This window comes from Leucoraja erinacea, chromosome 8 (assembly GCF_028641065.1).
Source record: "Leucoraja erinacea ecotype New England chromosome 8, Leri_hhj_1, whole genome shotgun sequence".
Classification (NCBI taxonomy): Eukaryota; Metazoa; Chordata; class Chondrichthyes; order Rajiformes; family Rajidae; genus Leucoraja; species Leucoraja erinaceus.
Genome location: NC_073384.1, coordinates 51,614,557 through 51,642,320, shown reverse-complemented (window position 1 = coordinate 51,642,320; position 27,764 = coordinate 51,614,557). Strand labels below are relative to the sequence as shown.

At 44.9% G+C, this 27,764-nt stretch overlaps 1 protein-coding gene across 2 annotated transcripts; it reads right to left on the bottom strand.

Moving 5' to 3' along the window:
- Nucleotides 1–4,391: 4,391 nt before the first annotated feature.
- Nucleotides 4,392–14,747, bottom strand: mrps10 (mitochondrial ribosomal protein S10). Of its 2 annotated transcripts, none has more exons than XM_055639695.1 (7): nucleotides 14,648–14,747; nucleotides 12,114–12,172; nucleotides 9,811–9,880; nucleotides 5,983–6,122; nucleotides 5,618–5,726; nucleotides 4,777–4,857; nucleotides 4,392–4,678 (listed from the first exon to the last, which is right to left on the bottom strand). In XM_055639695.1, the coding sequence occupies exons 1-7, from the start codon at nucleotides 14,696–14,698 to the stop codon at nucleotides 4,595–4,597; spliced, it is 594 nt and encodes a 197-aa protein (XP_055495670.1). In that variant the 5' UTR covers nucleotides 14,699–14,747; the 3' UTR covers nucleotides 4,392–4,594. The 2 variants fall into 2 exon arrangements, with proteins under 2 accessions (XP_055495670.1, XP_055495668.1); XM_055639693.1 differs by having other exon boundaries at nucleotides 4,768–4,857; nucleotides 14,648–14,746.
- Nucleotides 14,748–27,764: the final 13,017 nt, after the last annotated feature.

Below are 27,764 nucleotides of genomic sequence, written 5' to 3'. Positions count from 1 at the left end.
ATCCATTCAGTACTTTCAATAAATTTTCGTGACCTGGTGTCTGCCACTGAATTAGTATCCCTGGTAGATACGTAGCCCATAACCAAATATTCCTTTGGACACACCATTGCCAAATTTAATTTGCCAATTCATCACAAGCTGGTGATATCTTTCCACCCATATGACTTATATATGCCATCACCGAGGTATTATCTATCTACCATCTAACATGCTGCAGTTTCATTCCTGAGCAATAAGATTTTAGCCCATGAAATGCACTTAACATTTCTAACCCTTAGTGTTATGTAGGTTAGCTTCTTATATATTCCATCTCCCCCATAGCTCGAGATGGTATCAGTTGTACCGTAACCAATTGCACTGGCATCTGTTTGTAATAGCACAGACGGGTTGTGAATAACTATTGGGTTTGGAGCAATACTTAACATTGTGTTCCTTTTAACATTGTAATTTTCTTTTATATAATATTCTATCATTTTTCCATTGGCCAAAATAAATGACCTCTATAATATATGCGCCCATTAAACTGCCGATGGCTTTCCATATTAGTAAAGTCATTAACATATTAAATGTGTTTGGTGGTGTCAATTTTGACTTAAGTGGATGGATAATGAATCCCCCCTGTTCAAACAATTGTTTAGTGGCAACCACTAACATGCCGAACATGCCGATTCATAAGTTATTCCCACAATAAGGATATCATCCAACTATACCATTACTCTATGATTTTGGTGTTGCAGCAGTCCCAACGCTGGTTTAAAATTTTCTAATAAAGATATTTGAGACAAATCCTGTTGTTCAGGTTTGGTTTATTCCATACCAGCATGTATATCTGTCCGGTATATGTTGTACTGGAGGGTTTTGTTTGTGTAGAAACTCTATCAGATATCCCTTAAAACTGCTAAGGATATATCTGTCCATAGATATATTACACCACGCTTCAACATGAAGTTGCAATGTCCCTCCAACTTCCGTGCTCCCTATTAATGCTGGAGCCCCAAATTCACCTACCTCCATGGTATTGGTGGTAACCAAGTTATTTTTCTTGGTTTCATATGCGGTTGTGGAGAGCCTAAAGGTTAATGTTACTTTTGCATCTTCCACAGTGGTCGTCCCGGCCCAAACCCTAAACAGGACGCTGCTGCTGGGTACCTCTGCCCAATTCTTTGTAGTATAATTACAAAAACACTACCTCTCTTAGGATGCACATGAGGTTAATGTCTTCCCCAGATAACCTTTGGATGCTTTAATCAGCCCCAAAGTCAAGCCTCCTCGCCAATTCTTTACCTGTTTAGACAGGTCTCCCCCCCCCAAATAACGGGGTCTATAGCCCTTTGCTTACATAGTATAGCGAACTAGGGTCTAGAGCTGGCTTAATGGCCCTTCAAACTGCACATTGCAAAAAAATAGTGCTAATGGCATCCTTGTGGTCACTAATTTTGTACACCTTATTTAACATGCGGGCCAAAGCTGTTATGCCCGCCATGAGACCTTTCAGAGTATTACGGATTTTCCCAACTCCTAACGGCCTTCCCAACATGTCTGCAAATGCACCTGTAACAATGGCTACATTAAGAGCACCACAATATTCCGGGGTATAGAAGCCTTGCCAACACTTCAGCAAAAATATTAGCTTGAAGTTGATGGGTGGACTCACAGTCCTTCAATACTCACAGCCATCCTCTCGCAATCATTCTCCGTGAGTTCTGCTGGCAGTACTGCTCATCATGTTCGGCAGGTTGTTTTCCCCCCCTTCAATAGGGGACAATGGCTCCATCACCTGCTCAGGCTTTACCCCGTCAGACCTTCCATACCCTCCTCAGAGGCGTCCGACATTTCATGCAGCCCATATGGGAAACTGCTGTGGGACTTATATTATTATTTGCCCACTGTGGCTACCTCCAATCCCGGAGCCTGCCAATATGGAGAATTTTACTCCAGCAAACCGCTCCAGCCGACTTACATGCTCTCGGGCACTAGTCGTCGCGGGTGCTTAATATATGGGACCGCTCCTGCCGACCTTGGTGCTCTCGGGCACTAGTCGCACGCGGTATCCCACTGCCCGTCCCCCATGCCTACGGGCACTGGACCGTACCCCATGGTACTGGTACACGGGCACCTCTACCCATTTAGGGTGAAGTTTGGCACTCGCTCCCATCTGGGAGATGCTGGTGCCGACATTTATTGCTGGCTGCTGCTGGTCATTAAACAACAGCCCTTCAGCTCTATACTGACATCAGTCGCTGGCTCCCTGCTGTTCAGCATCCCACCAGTAACGACCTGTGGCTGTGCCCTGACGTCCTTAGCTGGCTCCCTGCTGTTCAGCAACACACCAGTCTCTTCAGAATACAGCAAGCACTCTGGAAAAAGCACCAAAAAAGGTAAGGGAAATTTGTTCTTACCTGTACTGGTTTTCAGCCTGCCGTTTTCGGAGTGAACGTCCTTCCTCCCGCAGCCCCACGGACCCCGTAGCGCAGGTCCATGGGCTGCTGTCCCCATGTCGGCTCTCTCTCTCTCCGGGTGGTGCAGCTGCTTTAATCAGCTGCGGAGCGCCGAACGACTGCATCTAAAAATAGACCCGACTTGGTCTAGAAACTCCCCGGGCCGTGTAGCTTTGTTTCCCGCCCGGCAGCAGTCTCTTGCCGGTGCGGGGAGCGACGTCGGGCACAGCTGTTCTGTGCTAAAAATAGCCGTTTGGGAATCCTCTCCGGAGGGTTCGCGCTAACGGCTGCTGCTGCTGGTCTGGCTGCAATATTTCTGCAGTCTCCCTCCAGCTCCTGCAGCTTCTTGTATTTCCTACCTGCAAGGTAAGTGGAAAATTTTTTGCAGTCTCTTACCTGCTTCTTTGCCTTTCTCTCTAGGGAGACGTCGTCTCCCACTTCTGACTCGTTCAATGCGTGTATGCGATATGACACGCATGCGTCGTAGCGGGTTTCTTTCATGGAGTCCCTCACGTGACTCCGAAGTAAAATTCTTCATTCCCACCCGCCTAGAAATCTGTTATGGGTTGGGTTTTCACACAATACCTTTGTAATTATGTGTAGGAAAGAACTGTAGATGCTGGTTTAAATCAAAGGTAGACACAAAATGCTGGAGTAACTCAGCGGGCCAGGCAGCATCTCTGGAGAGGAATGGGTGACGTTTCAGGTCGAGACCCTTCTTCAGACCTGTCAGGGGAGTGGGCGGTACAGAGATAAAATGTAGTCAGAGACAGTAAGACTGGACAGAGAACTGGGAAGAGATGGAGAGAGAGGGAAAGCAAGCGTTAGTTAGAGAAGTCAATGTTCATACCGCTGGGGTATAAGCTGCCCAAGTGAAATATGAGGTGCTGTTCCTCCAATTTGCACTGAGCCTCACTATGACAATGGAGGCGGCTCAGGACAGAAAGGTCAGATTGGCAATAGGAGTGTTGAGCAACTGGGAGATCGGGTAAGTTTAGGCGGACTGAGCGGAAGTGTTCAGCGAAACAATCGCTGATCCTGCGCCTTGCCGACATACAGGAGTCCACGCCTGGAACAGCGGATACAGTAGATGAGGTTGGAGGAGGTGCAAATGAACCTCTGACTTACCTGCAAAGACTGTTGGGGTCCTTGGACGGAGTCCAGAGGGGAGGAGCTTTGTAATTATGCTGGAAAAGCCTGTATTCAACCAGCAATCAACACAAGGTTAATATTGCACATTACAATTAATATGGTATGAGTTATGATTTATATTGTGTTGGAAATGAGAATTTTCTTTGTGACAAAATAATTTTTGCTTCTCCAACAGAGATAACATTCTTGACAGAAACTATCTCTGTGCATTTTAAAGTAGTAGACAAGGTTGATTTCTTCCATTCTGACAACTGATCTTGTTCTTGGCAATTGTCAATGTAACTCCAATTTCAGACAGCCGCAATATTTGTTTTCTGGCTTTCTAATTCAGGTTATTTGGAAAACAGTATGAATATGTGTTTTTTTGCCAGTTGTGGTTGAGCAGTAGACTTGTAATTATGGGTTTAAGTCAGAGTCCAAAGACTTGACCACAAATTTCACTGCAGAAGTGAAGGAGTGCTGTACTGTCTTGAAAAAGATCAGTGGGGAGTGATTTACCAAATTACCACTTATTACTGGGATATTTATCCTCTCACCAGTTTCCACAAACAAAATGGTGACAAAAAATGTTCACATTTCTGCCATGTTTCCTTGAGTAGAACTGGTAAATTTACTTTACTCGGTGTAAATAAATGTTGAATGGCTTGCCATGTGAAGTACCTTAAATGCAAGTCTCTTCTGTTTAGCTCCACATGTTGTTTCATTTTGAAGTCTATGTTGGTTTTGGCAAGAGTAGTGAAACCTGAGAGTTTTACCTTTATTAGTTTACATGCAGCCTCAGTAATCCAACTCAAAGCTATATCATTTTGACAAATTAACTTTATTTGATGACATAAGGAACTGCAGATGCTAGTTAACATAAAAATACACAAAGTGTTGGAATAAGTCAGCAGGTCAGACAGCATCTCTGGAGAACATCGGCAGTTAACATTTCAAGTCAGGACCTTCAGATTATTTCAATTCAAAATAAGTAGAGTCATTACATATTGTCCACTTTTGCTTAATCAAACTGGCTTTTCTTCATCTTGAGGAGAATCTGAGTTCCAGATAGGCTCCCTAAGATGGTCTGGTAGTTTTTTTAACATTGTCTGAAAAAGCAAAAAAAGTTTTAATTTATAAACTTACATGACAAACGAGAAAAAAAAAGTATAAATCCTAATATCAATATAAGACTGACCTTGGATACCTCCATTGCGACACCTTCTGGAAGATTGCGCTGGATATATTCCAAATATACATCAGCAGTGCTTCCAGTCAAATGTTTGAGCTGGCAGAGAGTAAGAATTAAAAATAAGCCAGAATGTATATCATATGCTTTACTAACGAGTCACTCAATATGCCTACTTTACTATATTTATGGATAAACCTAGGTCCCCCCTACCTGTTCACATTGGTGCTCATTTTCTGCCAAAATGAACCACTTCTCAATTTGCATATTTCATCTGCTGGCGTATGCTCTTTTGCAGTCTGTTATTCTCTTTGCTTCCAAATTTGATCTGCAGTTTGTCCCCAGATTACAAATTTATACTATTTATACCCCTATTGTACTAATTCATTTTATTGTCTCCATCCTCACCCTCCATATTCTACCAACTATAGAAGCCACTTATACTGACCCACAACTTTGGAACATGGATGTAAACCCCCGTGGTTCCTTTTTTCTCCTCCACTCATTTCCCACACTATGTTCTGCATGTTTCCTTTCTCTTCTTGTACTACTTGTTGTACCTGTGTACGGCCTGATTACACTCATGTATGTCGTGATCTGCCTGGATAGCTTGTAAAACAATGTTTTGCATTGTACCTTGATACACCTGACAATAATGAACCGATAGCAATGAACCCATTGCTGACCATCAAATTATTAATACAGTAAAACAAAACAAATAACCCTGAGAATGAACAAATATTGTCCAAAGAAATATGCAATAACAAAAATAATTTTGTTTGAATATTTTTATCTTTCAGCTAAATATTTATAGTAAAATATAGTAAGACATGTTACGTCCCAATAGCTTTTCACTTGCCTCTATGCATCTGTAGTGTGTTCTCATTTCATATTGAACTCGATGTTTCTTAAAAATGTGGATAGATTTGAGAAGTGTCAATCTATCGATTTTCCTTGTGGGCTCATTCCTTTAAAAAAAAGTTAATGTGAGTTTTTTGTTACACGAAAGGACATTATATTTAGTTTCACTGACTTTATGAATACAATGTACCAGCTGAATGCCACCCAAGTTTCCATAGATTATTGCTAGCATTATTGAAGTGCATTTGAATGGAAGGAAGCCAAATTCAATTTTGAAAATAATTAATTTGGTATAAATCTAAAGCATTGCAACAATGCTATTCTGAGGAGAACGTACCCATCCATGCCTTACAAGCAACTTACACTTTATCAACAGTGATGTTCAGCTCTTTTGCAGCAAGTGTGGCAAAATATTCATAGCTATCCAGTACCATTTTATCATGGCCTTTTACCAACACACAGACTTTCTTGTAAAGTGTATCGGGGTCATCTGTTTCGGTTATCTAAGATGACATAAAACCAGAAAAATTATTAAAAAAATTATCACAGAAATTATATTAAAAAGTATGTCAAGTTCCAAAGCAGCCAAATATTCCAGCATCTGGCATATTATTGTTTGTACAAGATTTAGCAGGGAGAACATATTTTGGGACATTTCTCATTTCTTACAAAACAATCCAAAAAGCCTCTGTCGAATATTTGCTGTCGAGTTATTTTGCCAAGTTTATACTTGCTTACTCTTAGGCAAGTGCAATGACCATTTAGCATAAACAACAATTCATCTGTGATTCCCTGAACAGTTAAAGCAAACTAGTTTAGGAGGTGTAACTCAGTATTGAAGATGATGGAAAGAAAATAAATTCAGAGTAACGTGATTCTGATCGCCATCTTGCAGCGCTTGAGATAAAAAAACAAGGCGACACTCTAATGCCAAATGAGTAAATTGTCTGAGGTTAACAAACCGCTCAATGGATTTGCATCCCAATACTAGGGAAAATTAGGGACATGGAAAAATGATTAAACAAGTCAAGTTACAAAGTTGTTTAAATTAAAGTTAAATTCAAATATTGAAGCATTAAATAATAACATTTTGAAATTAAATATATTAATTTCTCATCTACTACTGATCTGATTGCACATTCATTTTGTTTAAAAGACTTCCAATAAGATGTTGAAGATTTTCACTTAGTTTACTTCTACTATCAATGCACAATTTTAAAGAGATTGATCACACAGAATGGTGAACACAAAGCAGACCATCACAGGTTTGTCACTTCCTTACACCCAGTATCTCTTCATGGTGCATTGCATCAGGAAGGCTGCAAGTATCACCAAGGATGCCTGCCACCCTGGCCATTCCCCTTTTTCTCACTACAGGTGCACAACCTTTTATCCGAAAGCCTTGGGACCAGACACTTTTCGTAATTCGTAATTTTTCGGCTTTCGGATTGGAAGATTTTTAGCGTAGATTTTAACGGCTGGCTCAGTGGTAGAGTGCTCGGCTCATATCCGCAAGGTCGCGAATTTGCGCCTCGATCCCGGCAGTTACTCGATCGCGAGTTTGAGTCTTCAATGTAGTTTGCAGAATAGGAGAGAATAGGGAGGGTTAGGCTGGGATCATTCTCTGCGAGATAATCTTAGTGCGGGAGACAAGTATAGGAGAGGTGTACTGACTGTGTGGGCAGAACTTTGGAAGTGATTGCCCACCATTCTCAAAAGCCGCTGTGTCTCCCTGTCCCTCCAACTCCAGAGGAATCCGCTCCCCAATGGGCCGCTACGGCGACAAGTGGCAGTTCGCCCACAGCCCGAGCTGCGCCACCCCAAGAACAAGACGTACCTTGCACACCATCAGCTTCTGCCCCAGAGGGAGGGGGCAAGGGCGGTACAGTTCCCAGTCTCAGCTCCTGGCCAGGGGGGTGGCCGGAGACGTCAGGACCAACAGGAACCCACTCCCCGATGGGCCGCTACAGCGACAAGTGGCAGTTCGCCCACAGCCCGAGCTGCGCCCCCTCATCCGCAACCCGGGTTCCTCTGGAGTTGGAACGGGGCTGGGCTAGAGTTGCTGCTGGCTGTGAGTCTCCGGGATCTCCGTGCTTGCAGTCGGTGTCCCGTTGGTCCTGACGTCTCCGGCCACCCCCCTGGACAGGCGCTGAGGCTGTGAACTGTACCGCCCTTGCCCCCTCCCTCTGCAACTGCAAACAACCCCACTCTCCTGCTCACCTGCAAGGGCGGTACAGTTCCCAGTCTCAGCTCCTGTACAGGGGGGTGGCCGGAGACGTCACAGCCCGAGCTGCGCCCCCTCATCTGCAACCCCAAGAACAAGATGTACCTTGCACACCATCAGCTTCTGTCCCTACGGGAAGCGTGTTCCTCGAGTTGGAACGGGGCTGGGATGCTGCTGGCTGTGGGTCTCTGGGATCTCCGTGCTTGCAGTGGGCCTGGGGGTCGGTGTCCCGTTGGTCCGGACGTCTCCAGTGCTGGCATTGCCGACGTGAAGACAGTGCAAAGCCCCCGCGCCGGTGCAATGAGCGGGAAGCTGGAGAGGGGAAGGAAGGGGTCACACACATGGCTGGGAAGCAGAGGGGTGTAGGTGGGATGAAACTGAAGGGAGCGACAATCTGCTGCTGCCTGCCAGCTGAGTTAAAACGTTCCCACGCAAGACTCACGATACACTGTGTATCGTCAGTCTACCGCGGGAACTTTTTAACTCAGCGGGCAGGCAGCAGCAGATTGTCAATTATTAACCCTCCCGCGCAATATACCCTCACCTCTTTTATGAATGGGGATTTAGTTCCCCTTTCTTCGAGGACCGACCGGAGGTTCCACTGTCACCTCTGCGGGCCGCCCTCGGTGAACGTCTTCAAGGACCTTTCTTCAAGGACCGAAAAAATGGTCCTATTCGGAGCTTTTCGTTATTTGGATCTTCGGATAAAAGGTTGTGCACCTGTACTTCCTTCTGGGAGAAGATACTGGAGCTTGAAAGCATGGAAACCAGAATCAAGAATAGCTTCTTTCCTGCAGGTCTCAGGCTCCAGAATCAATTCCATCTTTTACTCCCCTTCCCAGAGTTGATGCTATGTATTCTTACTCTTAACTACCTCAATAAGTTATTCTGTTATTGCACTTTGCCTTGATTTTGCATTACTTCAGATTGCACGCCTGCATTCTGCTGTTTTATCATTGTATTTACTGTTTACTCTATGAGTTTCATGCCAAAAATTTGGTGTCCATTGTAAATGTCAACCACTTCCTCCGAGGTCACTTTTCTTGGGTACTAGAATGCAGGATCGAGGAGTCAGCGCCCAACAGTTGAAAGGCCCGCGGTAGCTGGTACCTCTCCACACGCTGCTGGAAGAACCGACACCTCTACTCCCCGGGTCGGGCGCTACCTCCTCGATCCCGCTGCTCGGCCAACCAGGATTCCAGTGCATCGCCAATGCGTCACATCAGCTCCTGATCCCCCGCCACCTGTCCGGATAATGTGACCAACGTTGGCTGAGCTGATGATCGGATCCAACCACTCTCACAAAACGCTGGTGTACGACGAGGACGTTAAGTTCACTCAACACAAACTTTAAGTCATTTGTTCCTTGCGCCCGAGGAAACCCCCGCTCCCATCCATCCCAATCATGCCACAAAAGTCTAATGTGTAGGAAGTCTGAAGGAGGGTCTTCTATCCAGAGGTCCGCGGACGGGAGAGTCGGCCAAGGCCTGCAGACGGGTGTGTCGGCCCATGCCCACAGCCAGCGCTGTGGGGAGGCGCCGGCCCCAGCTCGACTCTGCCTGTCCTGCTGGCGGGATGGGAGGGGTTGAGCTGGAGTTGGTGCTTCTTTTCCACGCTGCCTGCAGTCCTGGGCCGCTGCTGCGACGGGCCGGCACCTTGCCGGTCTGTCCGGCAGGCCAAGCAGAGCCGAGCTGAAGCCGATGCCCCCTCCATGCTCTCGTCAGGCTCCCGCCGGCCCAGACGGGACACTCTGGAGCAGACGGGGACAGACGGCCCAACGGCGGCTGGTTTGGGACGAGACGCAGATCTGCACCCATGCAGCGGCAAGGCCGCCGAGAGTGTTTATCCCGAGCGACCCATGACCTGTGCATGCACAGTTGGAATACCAAACTCACTTAATTAGCATTAATCTTAAATCGATCAAAAAGGGCATTCAAATGATTAGTAAAAAGTGCCGGAATGCTTACCAAGGGAGCTGTGGAGTAATGCGAAAACCCCAACTTGATTCCCGATGACAGGGTTGGCAATGGCCTTTTCCTACAGTAACCAAAACATTGTATAGTAATAGTAGGTTCCTTGGGGAAAAATAGCATCACAACTCTGCTAGAGCTAAACTCTATTTCATTAACCTCATCTCATTTAATGGTTTGAATAATTTTTGAATCACATTATTATACAGCAAATGTACCATGTAGTTGGAAAAAAAATCAGAGGACCAATATCCAAGATAAATGACCAATCAGAGCAACATTTATGTCATTGCAAGAGAGAATAAATTAATAAGGAATTAGGGAAGTGGGAAATTTGGATTAATGCCAGCATGGGCTTGATGGGCTGAGTGGCATTAAATACCATCAGAAAATAGAAAAAAATTATTGAATTTAGGCAAAATGGATCATGTTACTGATTAAGAGAGACACAAGGATTTGCAGATACTGGAATCTTGCATAAAATACAAAGTGCTGGATCTCAGCGGAATCTCTGATGAACATGGTAGGCGATGTTTGTAATAGAGGAGAAAGTTGGAAAAGAGGTGGGTGCAGGACTAAGCCTATCAAGTGATAGATGCATACAGGTGAGTGTGGTTTTGTTTGGCTGATGGGTGGAGAAAGGCTGGAGATGAAAAGGAGACCAAAGGAGAGACAAGGAGACAAAAGTGTGTCAGATAAGAAGAGAAGTGAAAGGGCAGTGACATGTAAAGCCTGAGGAAGAGATGTAGGTGGAAGGAGACAGGGCTGGAGGCGGAGGTTGGGAATACGGGGCAGGATGGTGGGAGAAATTAGTGGGGGAGGGGTACAGGGAAGACAGGGATTGGGGAAAAAAGGGTGTTACCTACAATGTCTTGGTAATTCTTAACATAGCATCTACCAAGGAGCAAATGGACATTTACCCAGGCTCCATGCTGTCTGTTCATCTGTGGGTGTCAGTCAGATCAATTGGAAAATTATATTGGGTAATATTAGGGTTAACTTTGTTCGCTGTTAAGGTTTAATACACATTATTTTTATCAATCTAATTGTGAAGCATTTATGAATAGGAAGAATGAATAACTCTCCTGTGAATGTGTGCTCTGGAATTAATATGGTAAGTACATAATAGCAATTTTGATATGAAATAATTGGAAATGGGGCATGCAACAAATTTGGGATTCTAACTACTGGTAGTTGAAGAGAAAAAGGCTGTTGATCAAAGTTTGTATATTCAATCAGTAAACCTATTGTCAACGTTTTAGTTATCCTTTATGGATGGCATGGACAAGAGTCCAGAGTTTTTAAGAGAGGTAGATTTAGCTCTATTGGGCTAAAGGAATCAAGGGATATGGGGAAAAAGCTGGAACAGGTAACTGATTTTGGATAATCAGCCATGATCATATTGAATAGCGATGCTGGCTCAAAGGGCCAAATGTCCTACTCCTGCACCTATTTTCTATGTTTCAGTGTTAGTATAGATTGAGATTATTGCCAATGAAAGGGGATAATATTGGGGAACTCTATTCTTCTCATCAAAAGTTTTATATCATTCACTTACATTCATAGAGCTAGACAGTGTGGAAACGGGTCCTTCAGCCAAACTTGTCCATGCCAACCAAGTTGCCTAACTGAGCTGGTCCCACTTGCCAGTGCAAGGTATAAATTCATCCAAATCTTTCCTATACCTGTATATGTCAAATGTAATTATGTTCACCTCTGCCACTTCCTTTGGCATCTCATTCGACAAAATCAACCGTGTGGAAAAAATTGCCCCCAAGGTTCTCTTTCAGTCTTTGGCCTCTCTTCTTAAACCCTGTGCCCTCTAGCATCGACTTCCCTACTGTGCAATGGCTATTCACCTTATCTACCACCATCATGATTGTATAAACCTCTAATAAGGCTTCTTGTGACCTATGGGGAAAAAACAAGCCTTTTCAGCCTCTCCTTATACCTGCAGACATAGTAATATTCTCATCATTCTTTTCTGCACTCTTTCCATTTAAATGACAATCTCCCTACAGCCAGGCAACCAGAATTGTACAGGGTACTCTAAATATGGTCTCACCAACATCATGTACAGCTATAACAGGTCATCCAACTCCTGATGAAGGCAAGCATGCCAAGCACCTTCTTCACCCTGTGTATGTGTTATCACTTGTATGGAACCCCAAGATCTTTCTGTACAACAATCCCCACGCCCCTACTAGAATTTATATCTGACTGAACAATACTTGAATTTCATCCAAAAAATAACTTTCCTAACATTGCCCAATGTTTGAAACAAAACGTGCAAAACTTACCAAAAGCGTACTGCTATCGTATTATTAGCAGCACAATTCAAGAATGGCACACAATCAACCTGAAATAAAAATAATTTGGGGATTCTTATGCTTATATTTTCACTTTTCAAATAAAACAGAGCCAATATAGAGATTATTTTTTTCTCCAATATACAATTGTTTAAAATACCACATTTACAGATATGTTACATTAGTTTCTCCCAGTTACATTAATTTGAACACCTTTAAAATAATTTCTAGGGAGATGAGAGGAAAGAAAAATAATGACCATCAAGTATACAAAATTAAAGAAAACTTGCTGAAAGGTAAATCCAAAAAACTCAAATGTTGAAAATCACCAACATAAATTCTAGAAAAAATCTCAGCAAGTCAAACAGTATCTGTGGAAAGAAAAAAAAAGTCACTGTTTCAAGTCTGAGAAACTTTAGATTTCTTATTTTAAGAGTCAAAATGAGGAATGATTGAAGGGAGTTTGAGAGGACTACGTTGTGGTGGCTAATGGTCCAAATACTAATGTTGGGGCTGGAGACTTTTGGAATATTCAATTCAATTCAACTTTATTGTCATTGCACAAATACGAGTATAGGTACAATGAAATGCAGTTTAGCGTCTGGTCATAGTGCAAGATAGTAGAAGTAAAAATAAAAATACAAAATAAGCATACAATAAAAATAAAAAATACTGGTGAACAATGTGTGGATTGTGGATGAATTAAAACTGGTACATAGGCAAATAACTATACAAATGGGAGTCTGAAGATAGCTAGGGACGGTTCAGCAGTGTAATGGTGTTGTTGAAAAAGCTGTTCCTCAGCCTGCTTGTGCGAGACCTGAGGCTCCTGTACCGCCTCCCTGATGGGAGGAGGGCAAACAGTCCATGGTTAGGGTGAGAGGGGTCCTTGATGATTTTCCCGGCCCATCTCAGACACCATTTTCGGTGGAGGGCATCCATGGCAGGGAGCGGGGCACCGATGATGTGCTGAGCGGTTTTCACCACCCGTTGCATTGCCTTCCTGTCAGCTGCTGTACCATACCGTGAAGCAGGTGGTCAGGATGCTTTCGAATGGTACAGCGGTAGAAGTTGGACAGGATCTGGGGGACAGGTGAGCTTTCTTGAGCCTCCTCAGAAAGTAAAGGCGCTGCTGCGTCTTTTTGATCAATTTGGTTGTATTGAGGGACCAGGACAGATCCTCTGAGATGTGTACCCCGAGGAATTTGTAGTTGGAGACACGCTCCACCTCAGTCCTGTTTATGTGGATGGGGGTATGTCTGCCACCTCTGGTCTTCCTGAAGTCAACAATTTCCTTCGTCTTCTTGGAGTTGAGGACGAGGTTATTGTTGGCACACCAGGCTGCCAGGTTCTGGACCTCCTCCCTATAGGCTGATTCGTTGTTGTCGCTGATCAGTCCTACCACCGTGGTGTCATCGGCAAATTTTATGATGGCGTTGGAGCCATACTTAGGGACGTAGTCATGGGTGAAGAGGGAGTGGAGGAGAGGGCTGAGCACACAGCCCTGTGGCACGCCGGTGTTCAATGTTAGAGTGGAAGAGGTGAGGTTGTTGATCCTAACAGACTGTGGTCTGTTGGTGAGGAAATCCAGTGTCCAATTGCAGAGGGAGGTGGTGATGCCAAGTCCGCTGAGTTTGGTGATCAAGCTGGTGGGGATGACAGTGTTAAAGGCGGAGCTGAAGTCGATGAACAACAACCTGATGTAGGAGTTGTTGTTGTCCAGGTGGGTCAGGGCAGAGTGTAGGGCCGCAGTATGGCGTCCTCTGCCGACCTGTTGGTCCGGTAGGCAAACTGATGGGAGTCCAGTGTGGGGGGGGGGAGGCTGGCTTTGAGGTGAGCCAAGATCAGAATATGGTAGCAGTACTGAAGAGAAAAGTTACTGTGGCAACGTGAATCAAAACCAAGGTTCAGTTTTATTATTTTACAATGATTTCAGCAAACGAGATAAAATGATAATGAAACAGTGGGTGGTAACAAAATGTATAGAACAGAAAAAGTTGGAATCATATATCTTTTCTTCATGTATAAAGCCTAATTGCACAATCCAATGGTACGTTTGACTAAATTTACATAGGAATAGATTGCAGCGATTTTCAATTTAGAAGAAGAAATAAGCTGCATGATGATCTGGAATGAGGGAAGGGAAACTTAAAAAATAAAACGATTAGGATCGGAAGCAGAAGAAAGTTGTTGAAGAATGAAACTAACGGCATGATCAGTTTGAAGTAGAGGGGCCGCGCCACGTTCAAGCGGGTGGGTGAAGGGATCCGGATCAGCCGGGATGCGGGGGTTCAAGAACAAATCACAGGGAACCCAGCGGGTCAGGCAGCATCCGTAGAGGGATGGGACTTATGAAGAACGGTGCCGAGCCAAACGCACCCTGTCCAATTATCCCCACAGATGCTGTCTGATCCAGCAACCCATCTCCCCGCCCCGCATTTGGGGTCCCTGGTGGATCCGACTCGACTCAGAGCACCACAATAACACATGGCGAGGAACGCGGGTACAAGGACGGCGGACGTTACCCGATGCAGCTGCCGTAACAAACTGCACACCAGCCCCGGCGCGGCCGCCATCTTGAAGAGCGGCGCCGCTGCCTCCGAGTGACGCGGACGCGGGTGACGTAAGGGGGCGGGGCGTTTACAGACAACATCTGTGTGTGTGTGGGGGGGGCGACTGCAGATACAGGTTTGTAACCGACCACAGACATAAGACACTGCAGTAACTCAGCGGGTCAGGCAGCATGCAAGGCCAAACGTAAAGTGGAGGAACACCACCTCATACTTCGCTTGGGCTGCTTACAACCCAGCGGTATGATTATAGATTTGTCTAACTTAAAGTAACCCCTGCATTGCGCAGGCTGCCCACTGCCCTCTCTGGAGAACATAGCCACCTTAAGGGCCTGTCCCACTTACGTGTCCTTGGCACGTAAATTACGCGACCTCGTGGTCACGTTGAGGCGTACAGGCGCGGGCACACGCGGCAGGCGCGGGCACACGCGGCAGGCGCGGGCACACGCGGCAGGCGCGGGCACACCGCGACGCCCTGTGTCTCCCTTTCAAGGGAGATGCTAAAAATGCATTTCGTTGTCTCTGTACTGTACACTGACAATGACAATAAATTGAATCATTTCATTTCATTTTTCATTTTTTCATTATCGTGTGGCCGCGCGGGGCCGGTCCCACTGAGAAGCGCGGAGGGGTATATAGTTGTGCGCGACATCGCGCGGGGCTCTGAAATTTTTGTAGCGAACAAAATCTTTGCGCGCCAACGGCCTGTTGTGGAACTGACGGCCAAAGTGGGACAGGCCCAAGACCCTAGCGCGATGCAACGTCTCACCTCTAACAGCAGCAGAAGCAGGCGAACGATCGGCGAACTCGGCCTGGGGCTCACAGCCGTTGCGGTCCGGATACGCCCCCACTTCTACTACCAGAGCGGGGCTAAGATAATTGAAGATGGACACAAAATGCTGGAGTAACTCAGCGGGACCGGCAGCATCTGTGGAGAGAAGGAATGGGTGATGTTTCTGGTCAAGACCCTTCTTCAGTCTGAAAGAAGGGTCTTGACCCAAAACGTCATCCATTCCTTCTCTCCAGAGATGCTGCCGATCCCGCTGAGTTACTCCGGCATTTTGCGCCCATCTTCAAATGACGCCATGCGCTCCAGAAGGCTGTGCGTACGCATGAAATCACGTGCGACCTTCGCGGGACTGTCTCGGCTCAATGCGACCACGAGGTTGTGTAATTTGTGTGCCAAGGACACGTAAGTGGGACAGGCCCTTTACGCTACCTCAGCAGAACCACTGACATCATCAAAGACTCCACACACCCTAGTCACCACCTTTTTGAACTGTTGCCCAAAGCAATCTTCACACTCAATATGAAAAAACACTGAGTATTATTCATGCTGCACTTTTCCATGTTGCTACCCACCTCGCACTTTACTATTACCGTGGTGGTGGCCCTTATCTCAGACAACGATGAGAAGGCCTACCGGGAGGAGGTGGCTGATCTGGCACTCTGATGTCAGGCCAACAGCCTCCTCTTGAACATCAAAAAACACTAAGGAGCTGATCGTGGACTTTAGGAGGGCACATCATCCAAGGACGTACACACCATTGAGGATAAATGGAGATACTGTGGATAGGGTGAGCTGCTTAAAATACCTGGGAGTCCACATCTCTGAGGATATGACATGGACATCACACGCCGCGGCACTCGTGAGTAAGGCAAGGCAGCGCCTTTACCACCTCAGGCAATTGAGGAAATTCAGAATGTCTCCGAGGATCCTCCAGTGCTTCTACTCAGCGGCTGTGGAAAGCATCTTGTCCGGGAACATTACCATCTGGTTTGGGAATTGCTCTGCCCAGGACAAGAAGGCTCTGCAGAGAGTAGTGCGTTCGGCCGAACGCACTTTGGGAACTTCACTCGCCCCCCTGCAGGAACTATACATCAGGAGGTGCAGCTCCAGAGCCAATAAAATCATGGGAGACCCCTTCCACCCCTGCAACAGACTGTTCCAGCTGCTATGGTCAGGCAAACACCTCTGTTGCCATGCTGTGAGAATGGAGAGGTTGAGAAGGAGTTTCTTCCCAGAGGCTATTCGGACTGTAAACTCCTATCTCACCAGGGACTAACATTACTGTACCACACTACTGCTTTATTTTTCAATTGCTGTTTTTTCCCTTTTTCCTTCCGCCCACAATATTTAATATGGAAAAGAATATGTGATTCTGTTACATTCTGTTTGTAGTTTGTTTTGTCTTTTTGCACAAAGTCCGCGAGTATTGCCACTTTTCATTTCACTGCACATCTGTATGTGATGAATAAACTTGACTAGACTTGACTACCATGTGCAATACTGATTATTTATTTATCTTGATACTTCGTTTTATAACATTGTTTTTAAATTGTGTCCTGTGTTTTTATGTTTGTATATTATGCACCAATGGAGTGGCAATAATAATTTTGTCGTATGCAGTGCTTACAATGACAATTAAGGGCAGTCATTCATTCATTCCCTCGTTCTCTATCTTCCCCCCCCCCCCCCCCCCCCCCCCCTCCCCCACCAAGTCGTACCAGCTTCAAAGTCGTCTTGTTGAGTCTCATTGTCTGTACTCGTTAACACCTAAAGGGCCTGTCCCACTTTGCGATTTTTTTCGCCGACTGTGAGCATCAGTGACTGACGCCCGTTGTCGCCCTAAAAAGCGCCAAGTTGTACGACATACACGCTGACGTATGCTGCCCTGCGGGTGACGCCCAGTTACGGTCAGGGTTAGGGTTAGCCCTAACCCAGCGTCACCCGCAGGATATGATAAGACACCCAGATGTTGCCTGAAGATTTTGAACATTCCAAAATCCAGTGGCGCCAGGGAAACACCACGCGTCACCACGCGCCACCCAGCGTCTCGCCCCAACCACGCTGTGACAACCTCTTTTCAGGCTGTCACCGAAAACGTCGCCCAAGTGGGACAGGCCTTTAACAAGCAGCTAAGAATGGCGTGTATCCTTTATCATCAGTACTTTTTTTGCATTTCTTTCATTCATTTGTTCTATATCGATGAATTTTCTGGTTGGCCCAAAACATCGCCTATTCCTTCTCCAGAGATGCTGCCTGTCCTGCTGAGTCACTCTAGTTTTTTGTGTCTATTCGCAGTCTGAAGGGTCGACCCGATACGTCACCTATACCTTTTCTCCAGAGATGCTGTCTGACCCACTGATTTACTCCAGCACTTTGTGTCTATATTTTATTCAACTGTATCTCGACTAATGTGCAGAAGCGGCAAATCTGAAATATAAAAGCAGGTAATGCTGCCAGTACTCAGCCGCACAGACAGCATCTGTGGTGAAAGAAGCAGATCTATGAGCCTTCATTGACCATGGTACAGTATTGTTCCTATATTTTTCAAAGACTAGATTAACTTTTCAGGAAAGTATAATCCAATTTCCCCTCTTAATGTTCTGGTATGAGTAGGGTCCCAACCCAGTGCTCATGGTCTTTTCCCACCTCCAGCTCCCCCACCCCCCACTTTCAATGTGAAGAATGGTCCTCACCCAAAACATCACCCATCCCTTTTCTCCAGAGATGCTGCTTGCTGCTGAGTTACTCCAGCACTTTGTGTCTATCTTTGGTATACACCAGCATCTGTGTTCTTTGTTTCTACATTTTATTTCCAAGTCACGCGAGTGACTACGTGAAGAGCCCGCCAGCCCACATGCGCGTCAATACGTGGACGCATGGCGCGCGAGTCAGAGCAGTTCGAAACTGTTCTGGCAAGTAAGTCAATTTTGTTTCCAGCAGGGCGCTGCGATAGCGGGCCCGGAGTTGTTGATGGAGGCGGCCGGGTTTTGTGCTGCCGGCATCAGAGCTCCGAACGGGAGCAGGCGGCCGAAATTGGAGGCAGCTGTGGGGCTCCGTAAGGAGCTAGGATTTCATAAATTGCGGCTGCTGGCGCAGCCAGGTCAACAATCGCTGCAGGAGGTTTAGCAGCGGCCGGTGATTTTAAAAATAGCCGCGGCTACCGCTCAGGTAAGCTCAGCTGCCGTAGCACCGAGCAATTTTAAACGCAGTTACTGCTAACTGAGGGGCTCAGCTATGCTGCAGCAGCATATAGTGTATCCTTTATTTTTGGGCGGCTTTAGTTGCCGTTAATAGCGGTTGCCACTCGGTCACGAGTAGATAGCATTCAAAGTTTAATTCTTTGACAATATAATGATATATCTTATCATGCCAATAAAGTTTACATTAAAAATGATGATTACAAAGGACATTTATTATCACATACACCAATGGTGCAGTGAAAGTGGACTTGCCATTGCAGTCCAGATCTCCTGGCTTAGGAAGCCTTTTTTGAGCTGTGCCTATCAGACACCTGTGTGAGCTACACCTGGTGGCGTCATGGTAATTTCCACTCACTAGAGGGGACTGATTATTATCATCCTCCCACTCGGATGAACGGAGTGATGGAGATGGTGCCAAACTATATGCACACATGCCAGAGGGGAGATTCTTTTATAAGAGACTCCACCTATGTGGATATCGATAGGGCAGTCGAATCTCTGATTTAGAAACATAGAAACATAGAAATTAGGTGCAGGAGTAGGCCATTCGGCCCTTCGAGCCTGCACCGCCATTTAATATGATCATGGCTGATCATCCAACTCAGTATCCCGTACCTGCCTTCTCTCCATACCCTCTGATCCCCTTGGCCACAAGGGCCACATCTAACTCCCTCTTAAATATAGCCAATGAACTGGCCTCAACTACCCTCTGTGGCAGAGAGTTCCAGAGATTCACCACTCTCTGTGTGAAAAAAGTTCTCCTCATCTCAGTTTTAAAGGATTTCCCCCTTATCCTTAAGCTGTGACCCCTTGTCCTGGACTTCCCCAACATCAGGAACAATCTTCCTGCATCTAGCCTGTCCAACCTCTTAAGAATTTTGTAAGTTTCTATAAGATCCCCTCTCAATCTCCTAAATTCTAGAAATTTAATGGGGATATGCTTATTTTAATCATATGAACGTAATTTGCAGCTCCTGGTTCAGGGTTGCAATATTCCTCCCACCCGCCAAATATTATGCTCCGTATTACGGACGCATGCACAGGCAGTTCAAGTCATATGCCTGTAGCTACCACTGGTTCAGGGTTAGAATATTCCTCCCACTCGAAAGACTATCGGAGATCCTGTCACAAAATATGCTCTGTGTTATGGAAGCATGCACAGGCAGTCCGAGGCATACCCATGTGGCAACGCCTGGTTCGGGTGCACTATTTCTCTCACTCCAAGAGAGTGCATGATGTGTGAGAATCGCATAAGGAAAAGCTGCCTGCTCTTGCCTCTAAATTTGCTGTTCCCTCGGGGACAGACAAGCCCTACAGGAGGAGATGGCCAGCGGCATCAGCTATCTAACAGAAATGACAAGCATGACAAATGGAACCTCGCTGAAGCTCCAACAAGCAAATCGACCCGGGGTCAGAGACGCTGGTAAGTAAGGTCTCGTTATTAACCTCCGTACACTCCGAAATGGAGCAGTCTGTCGGCCCAGGTTTGGGTTTGCTGGCAGCATGGGCTGTCTAGTGGTTTTTCACTGTCTCTGGAATAGATAAGGTTGATGTAGAGACATTGGCAGGGTGTCTTGCATAGTGACCTCTGTGGGTTCCAAGTAGGAACAGTTTGGTTAGCAGGGTGGACCATCATGGAACTGGCTGGCCATATGGGTCATATTGACCAGGGAAGCACTGCCTCATCATCTGTGATTGAGGTTATCAGACTGCTCAGTAGAATGAAGTAGTTGAAGTCTCCCTCAACATATGGTTTACACCCCCACCGCCACCACACCAATCCCCCACAACCCCACCCCACCCACAGACCCTACCCCCACAAGGCCCCCCACCCCCCCCCCCACAACCCCCCTTCACACACACCCTCCCGCCCATACACCCCCTTCCCACAACCGCCCCTCCCACACCCCCCTACTCCCCCACAACCTCCCGCCCACACATCCCCCCTCCCACACCCCTCCCCCCACAACCCCAGATGCTGGTGTATACCAAAGATAGACCCAAACATTGCATAAGTAGGACAGACCCTTTATGCACCCTCAGACCTTTCAGTTTTCCTAGCACCTTCTCCTTAGTAATCGCCACTCCATTAACTTCTACCCCCTGACTCTCCAGGATTGCAGGCACACAGCTGGTGTCTTCCACTGTGAAGAATGATGCAAAAAAGTTATGAAATTCCTCTGCCATATCTTGACTTCCCATTAGCACTTCTCCTGCATCATTCCATCATTCTCCAGCGGCCCAACGTCCACTCTTGCCTCTTTATATATCCATAGAAACTCTTGCAATCCCCTTTTATATTATTGGCCAACTTTCATTCGTACTTCATCTTTTCTCTCCCTATTGTCCTTTTATTTACCCTTTGTTCTTTAAAAACATCCCAATCCTCTGGCTTCCCACTAATCTTTGCAATGTTATATGCCTTCTCTTTTGCTTGATGTTGTCCTTGACCTCACCTGCCAGCCATGATGCCAGTCATCTTATTCTCCCCCTGGAAGCTTTCTTCCTCTTTGGAATGAAATAATCCTGCACCTTCCGAATTATCCATAGAAATGACTGCCATTGTTGCTCTACCGTCATTCCTACTAAAGCCCCTTTCCAGTCAATTTTTGCCGGCTCCACCCTCGTGCCTCGGTAATCCCCTTTGCTCTGCTGTAATACCAACACATCTGATTTCAACTTCTCTCTTTCAAATTGTAGGTTAAATCATATTGTCACTATCTCCTAGTTTTTGCTTTACCTTATTCTCTTATTATGTTATATTGCGCAACACTAAATCTAGCATTGCCTTATCCCTGGTGCGCTCCACTCCAAGCTGCTCTAAGAAACTATCTTGGAGACACTCTCTCTTGGGGTCCAGTGCCAGCCTGAATCCTTACACAACTCATGGACTGCCTGTAATATGTTGAATCAGAAGACGAGATGCTGTTCCTTGAGCTTACATTGGAAAAGTGTAGGAAGCCAAACAAAGAGAGGTCAGACAGGGACTGGAATGGGAACTCAATGACTTCTCTTCTTCATTTCCATTAACACAGAGCTTGCTTCATTTCACTTCTGCATGTTTCAAGGCACAATTATTCTCCATACCTAGCATAGGTATTTCTCATTCTTATTCTATGCTTTAGAGACACAATTGAAGGGTTGTAGTCAGTTTCTACATGTATGATAAAACATCTGACTCTACATCCTCACTGCTATCAACATTAATTTTTACATCATTTTGTCTGTCTGCCTACCCAAGATCAAATTATAGACGTGAAAGAGCTTCAATTTAACAAGACTATCCTGAAAGCTGTCCTTTGAAAATCTCACAAACAAATTTGCATCTTTAACTGTTTATTTCCTCTCCAGATGTTAACTTGGGATGGCCTCCATAATGCATAACTTCAATTTCTGGTTTGAGCCCAAGATTACTTTGAAACCTGTGGTTGGTGGTCAAATGCCACAGCTGCCTATTTTTACCTTTGCATATACCACCCGCATCTGCCCTAAACTCACTGCACTGATCCGAAACCCCACCTACGTATTCGTTATTTTCCAGCTCAACCCGACTTTCTAAATCCGCTGAGCTCCTTCTAGCTTCAAGTACCACTCATTCTCACTTTGCATAATTTCTTCAACAACCACTCACTTCAATAGGTTAGTAGGAGTAGCAGGGTATGGTATCCCCTGGGAATAGCAATAGAGATGGTATCGCAGCAATGGCAGGAATTTCTGCAGATAATTTGGAAGGTGCAGGATCATTATATTCCAAAGACGAAGAAAGCTTCCAGGGGGAGAATGATGACCATGGCTGACAGGGAAGGTCACGGACAAAATAAAAGCAAAAGAGAAGGCATATAACATTGCAAAGATTAGTGGGAAGCCAGAAAGATATATCTACAACCCATCTACAACCTCCACCTGTCCTCAATGCCAGCGATTGAATTTCTGACGTGACTAGGTTATTTTCCATTTCTTTCTTCTGCTCCTCCTTCAGAAAGATCCTTTTGCCATCTTGGTCACATACTTTGGGATCTCCCATCTCCGTTGATTTTTTACTTCTATACTTCACACATTAGCCATCATCGTTAATTGCTCAGTGTAATATTTTCACTAGTATTTAGGATGTTTTACTACATAAATGAAGCCATGTAATTGCAGTTTGTTTGTTAAACATTATTAAGTTCTCAATTACTACACCCATGATACCGATGCTTCAATTAAAGCCGTCATTGTCTCTTTGGTAAGGCACATTGTGTATCTGTCCATGAATACCGCAAAACACATGCAGTTTATTTAAAGTGCTGATGAAAGGAAAAGCAACTGCAGGCAATGTGACCCTGACTGAACACATTACACTTCATTTATTTATGCTGCTGCACCCGCTGAGTTTCTCCAGCTTTTTTGTGTACCTTACACTTCATTTATAATTGGATCAATTTCTTAGTCGTAATGAGATTCAGTTGTTTGCCATTTCCCCACTTATGCAACACTATCATTGACCTTAGTAGCTGAACTAAAGCTGGTGAGCAGGGTGTTCGAGATTTGCGATGCTATGCTTACTGCCAAAGCATTATTACCATTTAAATTAATCAAGTCACAATGCAATTTCTTTAAATCTAATGGTGTTTAAAATGAGAGATATATGAATTTTCAACTTATTGTACTTTAATCTGCATCAAGCAACAAGGTTTGATGCAAACTGCAACACTCCTTAAACACTCCCAAGGCAGAAGAATTGTCAAAGTGTTGTTTCCAGTAATTACACCAGAAATCTGAAGAAGGGTTTCGGCCCGAAACATTGCGTATTTCCTTCGCTCCATAGATGCTGCCGCATCCCGCTGAGTTTCTCCAGCACTTTTGTCTACATCCAAATTATCAATGCCATTTATGGAGGATTGGAAATGTTGCAACTAATTTTACTTACCTCCAGCAGAGATACTTTAATCACAACATTCTTCCATATGATTCAAGTCCAGCCCTCATGCTTAAAGCCAGCACACTATTTCCTGCAATTAATAGACAGCAATCTATTATAATGAATGCACAGCAGGGATGATGAAATTCAAAAACCTGTAAATATATTCAGATCTGATTGTGAGATGGTTCAATTCCAAGAGGTGCTTCATTGAATTCATAATTTGATACTGGGCAGTGCATATTCTACAGGGAATTCACCTCCATCATCATCATTGTGGTCTACACCCAGCCCCAACCAGAAGTTCGGCCAGAAACATCACCCATTCCTTCTAACCAGAGATGCTGCCTGTCCTACTGAGTTACTCCAGCATTTTGTTTCTAACTTCGATGTACAACCAGCATCTGCAATTTCTTCCTACACGCTGAACACTTACGTTCAGTCCGCTTTGCGGTTGGTTTCCAAATACTTTAACTCCCCTTCCCATACTGACTTATCGATCCTGGGCCTCCTCCACTGTCAGAGTGAGGCCACACGCAAATTGGAGGGACAGCACCTCATATTTTGCTTCGGCAGTTTACAACCCAGCAGTATGAACGTTGATTTATCTAAATTCAGGTAATCCTTGCATCCCCTCTCCCCCACCCGTCATCCTACTCGTTCCACTGTTCGTATTCTTGTATCCCTCCATTATCACCTATTCCCCAGCCAACAATGGGCCATAATCCAGCTCTGCTTTGCTCTGGCATTTTCTTACCTCTAGTCCCCTCCCCTCTACTCTGAGTCTGAAGAGTCTCAACCTGAAACGTCACCCATCCTTTTGGCCTGACCCATTGAATTACTCCAGCACTTTGTGTCTATCTCAGGCATTCAAGTGTGGTGATGAATGTTCATGTAAGTAGTCCATGTATATAATAAGGCTATCAGAAAACCAATGAGGCACTTTCGGACTAAACTGGATGAGATGGACATTTGGCAGCTGTAACAGGCTTGCACAGCATCACTTCTTACAAGACAAAACCAAGTTGTAGTTCAGGTGACAGTGATGCATCACTCCTGGACAAGCTCAGTGCTTTTTAAGCTCACTTCAAAAGCAGAATATTGAAGTGCTTCTCAGGCCCCCGTAGTCCCTAGGGACACTGTAGTCTCAGTCATCAAGGTCCAATGCCAGGAGATCCATCACAAGAGTGAACCATCACTAAGTGTCTGGCCATGGTGATGTACCTGGCCGCATTCTTAAAGCCTGTGTGGACCAACTGGCTGGACATCTTCAACCTCTCAATGCTAAGGTCCGAGGTTCCCACCAGCTTTAAAAGGGCATGAGTAAAACTGGTGCCCAAGAACAGTAAGATGACATGCTTCATTAAATTTAACCTACCTCCATAATAATTCAACGAGGCTTGCAATCTCGCTGGCTCTTCACTCTGCACTGGACCACATGGATAATAATAACACAGGAGCTACACACGCGGCAGGAGTAACCCGAGAAGCCACGGCCTCGAGAATGAGGACCCGCCTGGTAAGTCGACTTGCCTGCCGCAGATCGAGGACCCACTCTGCATACCCACCTGGAGACTCGGCTCGCCTGCCCAGAGTGGTAAGAGTCAGACAGAGGGCCACTATGCGGACTGGTGGAGTCGGCTGCTGGAGGCTTTGCAGCAGCCTGGAGTGGGTGGCAATCCAAGATGCGGTGCACATGGACTGGATGTGGCCAACACCATGGCTATGCTTGGCCAGACCGGGACTGTGAACGTTATGAAACACGGCGGAACCGGCATTATATGCAAAATGAATTTCACTATGTAATGTTTCCAATTGCATATGTGACTATATATATCCATTGAAGTACATGCATCAGGCTGCTGTTCATCCAGAACAACGTAGGGTTTAACGCATCATCCCCTCCAAACTTATCATCAACCTGAGAGAACTGCGGCTCTGCTCATCCGAAGTAATTGGACCCTCGACTTTCTCATTGGCAGACTCAATCAGTACGAACACTGCCTCCTCGACTACTATCAACTCGGGGCACCTCAACACCCTATTCTCTCATGACTTATTGAAGGTGATGTCCAGGTGCAAGTGAGCACACTGGACATCACCTCAGACCGGGCGGGATCCAGAATGGTGCCAGGATCAACATGTTCCCCATGCCCGGCGACTAAAGAGCACAAGAATCCTGTACTATAATTCTGTTTCTTTGTAACCTTGTAGTGTTCTTTCTCCATCATTGATCCACTCGAAACCTGCTGGTTTCATTACAGAATGCAAGGGAACAAAATTGTTACATAAACTGAGAGACACTTTAAGAATAAGAGGTAAGCCATTTAGATCGAAGATGAGGAAACACTTTTTCACACAGAGAGTTGTGAGTCTGCGGAATTCTCTGTGGTCAGAGGGCGGTGGAGGCCGGTTCTCTGGATACTTTGAAGAGAGAGCTAGATAGGAATCGTAAAGATAGTGGAGTCAGGGGATATGGGGGGGGGGGGGGGGGGGGGGGGGGGAAAGGCAGGATTGGGGTACTGATTGGGGATGATCAGCCATGATCACATTGAATGGCGGTGCTGACTTGAAGGGCCAAATGGCCTACTCCTGCACCTATTGTCTATAAAACAATATAAAAACACTTTAAGTTGATGTTGGAATTAATTTAACTAGAGTGTAATGCCATTGCTGTACATTCAAAATGTGAATGGAAATAGTAAATTTAACGTTATTTAAGTTCATTAAGGAGATTGACATTCAGCTCTTCCATTTTGACATAGAATATTAAAACACTCTGATAAATTGGAAAGTAGTTTCCCTGTCAATAGGGTGGTTAGTGCATTATGAAATGTGCAAAAATGCTGGCAATATGGTGTCACTTTCTACTCAGTTGCTAATGTTGACAACAACTGATGTTGCAAGGTGGGGGATCAACCAATGAATGTGGTTGCCCATTTCTTGCTTGATCCCATTGTAATTTTTATTAAATATATATTTCTTACAGTATATTCACTCTCCAATTTCTAATTTTAAGCAAAACCACAAGGCAAAGGATGAAGGGAGCTGAGAGTTGCTCCATAGATGAATGCCATAACTCTGAATGCTAACATTGGATAAAATAATTCAGGTGAATGCAACTCCACTTTTTCAAAATGACTTATGCTTCTTATGGAATTGGAATAAGTACTTTAAAATAAACAAAATAATTAAACTGTTGTAAGTTATTTACATTGTCTCCTGAAATTCAGGAAATGTGTAAATTTCCCTTGTTTGATTGGCACCCAATCATGAAACGAGACATTGCCTGGATTTTAAATTGGAAATGTGTTTCTAGTTACCCAATTCTTATAAATATGGAACATTTCGTTCAAAGTGCCACAATGCTATTGATACAAAATCTACAGAAGTAGTTAACAGTTAACAAAGCAGGTCTTCATTGTCTTTGACAATCTTCATTTTCTTGACTCCTATGCAGGTATAATGTTACACAGCTATTCTTCACATATAGATCTACTTGGCAAATAATTCACCAGAAGAAAGCTCTGTGTTCATCGTGCCTTCACAAGCATATGTTCCAAAAGGAGACATTGCAGGGAAACAGAAATTCCAACCAATTCTTTGGATCCCAAAGGTCAAAAAGACAATTTCAGCTGAGAATAACCATCTCATCCTAGAGCAGGAAATCAATCTAAAATATGTCACAGATGCACATTATGCCATTCATTTCCACACTATATCAAAAAGGAAATATGGCTATTATCATTCCAAATAAGCATATTTGGGGAACTATGTGCAAATTCCGAGAGCACCAACAATTACCTGGTAATAGTTGATTACTGAACAGTAGTGATGCTGAGAATCTTAATGTAATGTATATGTTGACTGTCCTGATATGGCCAAATCAGATCTCTTCAAGGAATTTAGTCTATATAGGTTAAAACATCTTTCTTAGTGGAATTCTCTTTCAAAATAACTTTTATTTCAGGTAGAAACAAGGAAAATGCAGATGCCGATTCATACAAAAAGCCACAAAGTGCTGGAATAACTCAGCGGGTTAGGCAGCATCCCTGGAGAACATGGACAGGTGACATCCCTGGTTGGGATCTTCCTCAGGTACTCTATTTCAGATATTTTGGGAGGCAGAAAATTAAAAAAAAATCATTTTCTTTGATTAGTTTAATATGGGGTGGGGGGGGA